This window comes from Oryctolagus cuniculus, chromosome 5, assembly GCF_964237555.1.
Source record: "Oryctolagus cuniculus chromosome 5, mOryCun1.1, whole genome shotgun sequence".
Taxonomy (NCBI): Eukaryota; Metazoa; Chordata; class Mammalia; order Lagomorpha; family Leporidae; genus Oryctolagus; species Oryctolagus cuniculus.
Window position 1 is genome coordinate 10,334,301 of NC_091436.1, and position 6,000 is coordinate 10,340,300.

Genomic DNA, 6,000 nt, shown 5'->3' on the forward strand with positions numbered 1-6,000 from the left:
CCATCTTCATAGCAGGACCATATAGACTTGAAAGAATGAGTATGGGACTCACGCTGTCTGGTACAGAGATTGTTCCATAATGCCAATCAATGAGTGTCCCCACCCTTGGGGGGTGTACAAGTGACCCACACACTAGAGGCATGCTAGGATCCAACCCCCTGTTCTAATTTAATTCCAAATCAGCTGTCACTTGTGAAACCCTTACTTAGTTTCTTTCCACACTGTCTGGCACATAAGAACATGTTGGTTTATCTGCCATTCATTGACTTTCTCTTTATTAAAGCTCCTACTAAGTTTCTTCTTTCTGTCGTCTCTATGGCTCGGAAGTTTTTAGCGACCTAAGTATATTCATTAGGATAGACAGCAATCCCACTCTCAGTTGCATCTTTATCAGGAACAATATGCACTGTCCTTCGGACAGAAAATCCACCTGGGGGTGGGAGGGTTGATGATGTAGGGCGTGTTGCTTTTCATAGCGAAGTTTTATGTTATTTAGCTAATAGACTTCTCATAGAGTGAAAGGTGTGTTGGGGCTGGCATTGTGGCATAGTGGAATAAGCCACAGTCCACAGTGTCGGCTTTCCATATGGGTGCCAGTTCAAGTCCCAGCTGCTCCACTTCCAATCCAGCTCCTTGCTAATGTGCCTGGGAAAGCGGCGGAGGATGTCCCAAGGGCCTGGGCCCCTGCATCCATGTTGGAGACCTGAAAGAAGCTCCCGGCTCCTCACTTCAGCCTAGCCCAGACCTGGCTGCTGTGATTCTCTCTCCCTCTCTCTCTCTCTTTCTTCCTCTTCTTCTCTCCCCCCTCCTCAGCTTTGCGTTTCAAGTAAATAAAATATTTTTTAAAAAAGAATACCGAGGTGTGCTTTTGTCTGGGTAGCTAGACTGCAGCCCTGGCCTTTTATTGGTACTGCTCTGCTCTGCCCAGGAGCCGGGAGTACTAGCTGTCAGCAGGAAGTATTGGCTGGCCAGCAGGGTATTACCTGGGTATTTTTCTCTTTAACATTCGATGCCTGATTTTTTTTTTTCTCTTCTAGTTGAAAGACTTTCGAAGTAAAATGCAATCAATATTTCCACCGATTCCCAAGAACTCGCAATCAGCTGCTGAGTGGGAGGAGGCGTTGAAACCCAAGGGAGATGGGCACAGATGAGCACGGAACAGTGCTGCGCAAGAGGGCCTCGGAGACATCGCGGCAGCCGGGGGTCGGGATTGGGCTCGGCTTCAGCCTCGCACACTGCTGAGGACCCCGCGGGATGGGAAGCGCTTGACCCGCAGCCTCTGTGTGTGTATGTGTATGTGTGTGTGTGACCTGCAGTCTGTGTGTGCGTATGTGTGTGTGTGACCCGCAGCCTGTGTGTGTGTGTGTGTGTGTGTATGTGTGATCCGCAGCCTGTGTGTGTGTGTGTGTGTGTGACCCGCAGCCTGTGTGTGTGTGTGTGTGATCCGCAGCCTGTGTGTGTGTGTGTGACCTGCAGTCTGTGTGTGTGTGTGTGTGTGTGTGATCCGCAGCCTGTGTGTGTGTGTGTGTGTGTGTGACCTGCAGTCTGTGTGTGCGTATGTGTGTGTGTGACCTGTAGCCTGTGTGTGTGTGTGTGTGTGTGTATGTGTGATCCGCAGCCTGTGTGTGTGTGTGTGTGTGTGTATGTTCGGAGGGTAAGATTCCCCCCAAGCTCAGACTATTTAAAGGTAATAATTACAGGAGTAACTTCCCTGTGTGCGGAATCCAGAGGAAGTGATTCTGCTGGTGACTTTAACAGTTGAAACCAAATTTCCTGCCTGGACAAGTTTGTAATATAAGTGCTGGGAAGTCTTTATCAGTAGACCCCTATTGCAGGATAGCTCAGTGCATGTAATGAATTATTTTCAAGAGCCTTTCTTGACGGAATACGACTGTCAGAATTTGGACGGCTTCGTCCCATCAGCCAGCCTCGAAGGGACAGGTTAGGCAAATTCTCTTCGGCAGATGGGTGTCCCTGCCGCCCTGGATGTGGTCTTTGACATGCAGCTCGCACACACGTGCCGTTGATTTACCTGATGGAGCTGAGAGTTCCTGAGTGAGAAGCAGGAATGGTAACCTAGGAAGGTACGATTGGGCTGAAATAATAACGGCGATACATGGGTATAAAATGTACTTTTTTGAAAAGATGTTCTGGGTCCCTGAAAACTGAAAGTTTGTACTTTGGCTTGAGTTGTCCAAGTAAGAAACTGAGTTGACTCCTATCTTGAATACTTTTTTTTTTCTGAGACCACTTCAACTTACATGATTTTTGAGAGCGAGACCTAGAAAGTGAGCTCCCACCCACTAGTTCACTCTCCAGATACCCACAACGGCTACAGCCAAAGCCAGGAACCAGGAACTCCATCCCAGTCTCCCATACGGGTGGCAGGAACCCAGTTAGCTAAGCCATCACCACTGCCTCCCAGGGACTGATTAGTAGGAAGCCAGAGTTGGAGCCGGGGACTTTGATGATGGATGCAGGCTAAGTGCTTGCCCCATCCTAGATACTTCAACCAGCAAGTCACCTGAGCACTGAGTCTCACTAGGAAGTGTTGGGACTGCCTCCCCGGAGACGCTGCCATGGAAAAGTCTAGCACATACCCCACCCCCCGCTGTCCTCCACGACATCAGAAAACATGGGGACCAGTTCTACATACAGGTATCTGCACTGCAGATTCAGTTTTATAAAGAAGAGAAATAACTTGAACATGTCAGCGTCCAAAGAAACAAGCTCTGGTAGGGTTTCCGTTGTACAATTTCTTACCATTGTGTAGACTCTAATTAGTCAGCAATCAGGTTTAATAAAGTACATTTGAAATTTCTGTTACAGTGAAGCCTTTTAGTTGGAAGGGAAAATTTGTAAATGAAATGTCAAGTGCATAATGTAACATTTTTCTCTAGACACTGTTACCCTGTTAAAATTGCTGTATTGTTAATTGAACAGGTGTAATCTGTGTCTACAATTTATATGTAACCTGCTGAAAACCCAAGACTAGAAGGAGAGTATTGTGGAATTTATCACACAGATGGAGGAGCAAAAACTCTCCTCCCATCTTCCATGTGTAACCAGTTCTCTGCTGAGAGGTTATTTCTAGGGGCTGGCATTGTGGCTTAGCGGGTAAAGCCACTGCCTGCAGCACCAGCATCCCACATGGGCACTGATTCCTGTCCCGGCTGCTCCATTTCCAATTTACCTCCCTGCTGATGGCCTGGGGAAAGCAGTGGAAGATGACCCAAGTCCTTGGGCCCTTGCACCCATGTAGTAGACCAGAGTGAAGCTCCTGGCTGCAGCTTGGCCCAGACCTTGCCATTGCAGGCATTTGGGGAGTGAGCCAGCAGATGGAAGGTATCTCTTTCTCTCTCTGTTTCTCCCCCTCACTGTGTAACTTTGCCTTTCAAATAAATAAATAAATCTTTTTTTTTTTTTTTAAAGAGTGCTTCTTTGTGTGGCATGCCTGTTTACAAAACCCTGTCCTACAGGACTTCTCTCGCCTTTGATGACAGGAGACTCCTAAGGATGACTGAGTCAGACTCCCTAGAATAGGTGCCGAGCACAAGCCCCCATGGCATGGTAGAAACAGGAAAAGGGAACAAAGACGAAGAGCCGGAAAGAAAAGCAGTGCACCAAAATGTTTTCCGGCAGTCACGCTCAGATAACAGAGGACTTTGTCCTGTGTGTGTTCCCCTTAACCAGAGGCGTATTGTCAAGTTGGTTAACAGAAAGGAAAAATGTTCAGCAGATGATGTTCTTCACGTGAGGGGCCAGTTCCTGGGTGTGGCAGAGGAAGTGGCAGGGAATCCCAAGTCCACCTTCTTTGCTGTCTTTATGTTGGGTAGAGGATGGCAGACATCCTCACCCTGCTCTCTGGAGCATACAGAGCTGTAACCACCCTATTCTCCAAGATGACGGCGGCTCCGTAAGCACGCCATCGCCTGGAGGCAGCGCCCGCCACCTCCACGTCCTGTCCCGGCCCACAGTCAGGATGTGGCTTCCAGGTGCTGGGAGCTGAGCTCCACACGCAGAGGCTCAGCAGCCAGAGCTGCAAGAGCAGTGGTGGGCAGAGCAGAGCGTGCGGCTCCGGAGGCCCTGGCTTCCTGGGAGGGAAGGCCTGTGCTGCTAAGTTACGCGCGCTTGTAAAATCGCATCCCGGGGCTGAACCGCCTGCAGGTGGAAGGTCAGAGGTGTAGCGGCCCCCACGCTGCCTCTAAGTTTATCCCTAGGAGAATCGCAGGCTCCAGGGCAGGGGATGAGCCGTGGCTGCCTCAGGAAGACCCCGTGCGCCTGCCCGGCCAGCGCTAGTGCCCCTTTCTCCCATCACTCTTAGTTTTACTTTCACAGGGAGTGTGGGACGAAACTTGCAAATTAAGCCTGGCAACAAGGGGAACATCGAAGAAATTAAGGGGTGGGAGGGAGCCCATGGGAACAAAAGTAATTAAAACCCACTGAATTCAGCCACTTCACTTGTGTGGGGAGCAGCTCGGACTAGACTAAGTTACTGGAATTAAGACTTATTCTATGCACCTGCTCTCCCACAATATGGCGCTGGGAGAGAAAACAGCTTCTACACAGCTGCCTCCAGTTCAACCAATAAACTGTAGGACTTGCTCCTGATTGGAGGAGAGCAGCGTGCTCGGCATGTGGGCAGCCGAGTTGGGATTGGCAGAGGAGGACTATAAAGGAGGAGAGAGACGGCATGCACCAGGAACATCTGAGGGAACACCTGTGCAGCCCCCGAGAGAGCCGGCCGGCGGTGTGCCTCTCCCCTGCGGAAGTGGGGAATGTGGCCAGGGGGAACTGCCCTTCCACGGAGGTGGAAGGGACAGTAGCCAACCCGGGAAGAACCAGCAGCAAACCCGGGGAGGGCCGAGCAGACGAAAGAACAGCGCAGGGTCCTGTGTCGTTCCTCCACGAAGAGGGGGAGCGACATAATGGTGCCGTGACTCGGATATGAAGCCTAGGCAGGGCTTAGTGTCGTTCCCCCACGAAGAGGGGGAGCGACACACTTGGGGCACAATTTATTCTCTCCGCAGCTTGGTTGGAGGAGAATGTTTATTTTCACCTCATTTCTGTGTATTTCTTCAAAACAAGTAGTTACAAATAAATGAAATCAGAGAGGCAAACTATAAATTCAAGTAGGTTTCCTAAGACAGGGTCACCCATCTTTGTCTCATTCTCTATCATTGCCAAATGGGGAGTTTTTCCTTTCGGCCAAGTGTCAGGATCTCTGGTGCCCAGGCTGGGTCGTGGACACTGTGACTGAGGGAGGAAAAGGACCCTACCCTAGGGAGTGAGGCTGGCGGCCCACATTGTCTCCGCCGGATAACTCGGTCCTGGGGACATTGAGAATCGCGGTTGCCAGAAGTGCATGTAGTGCCAGTGTCAGCAGAGTGACTTAGTTCTTAGCATCTTCCTCACATAGCTGGATCCGGTCCTTTGCACCATTACCATTTGATGAGGTTGATCGCTTACTTAAAATCATAAGAAAAATGGGCAAGGACGTGTTTAATTGTACTTGACGACAGGGCAAGGAACTCTCGTAAGCAGCTCAAGCAGGGGGAGTGGGCATGTGGCACGACCATAGCACCTGCTACCTGCCCATCCGAACTCTCCCCAGCATCCGTCTGCACACGGCCCCGGCAGCTCCCAGGCTGCAGCCCGGCAGGCAGCGCTCTGCAGGTCACGTCCAGGGGCGCGTGTGAGACATGCGGCTCTGGGCCTTGCTCGCCAGCTGGCCAGCGTGACAAGGACATGTGGACAAAACTGAGTCCTCATGGAGCCGGGCGAGGCTTTGAAGACTGCCTTTTCCTTTCCCGACTGGGTAATGGAAATGTGTTTGTTTGTTTAAATGTATTTATTTGAAAAGCAGAGCTACACTCCCCAAATGGCCACAACAGCTGGGGCTGGGCCAAACACCACGAGTCAGGAGCTTCTCCCAGGTCTCTCCACATGGGTGCAGGGGCCTAAGCACTTGGGCCATCTTCCACTGCCTTTCCAAGTGCA

General features: G+C 50.7%; 1 protein-coding gene across 1 annotated transcript in view; it reads left to right on the plus strand.

Annotated features, from left to right (window-relative positions):
* The window catches only part of TMEM242 (transmembrane protein 242), a 35,969-nt gene extending 32,538 nt beyond the window's left edge, over nucleotides 1–3,431 (plus strand). The window contains exon 4 of the mRNA XM_002714955.5: nucleotides 1,038–3,431. Coding sequence (XP_002715001.2) covers nucleotides 1,038–1,151 — 114 coding nt within the window. The 3' untranslated portion in view covers nucleotides 1,152–3,431. The remainder of the gene's footprint in view (nucleotides 1–1,037) is intronic.
* Nucleotides 3,432–6,000: the final 2,569 nt, after the last annotated feature.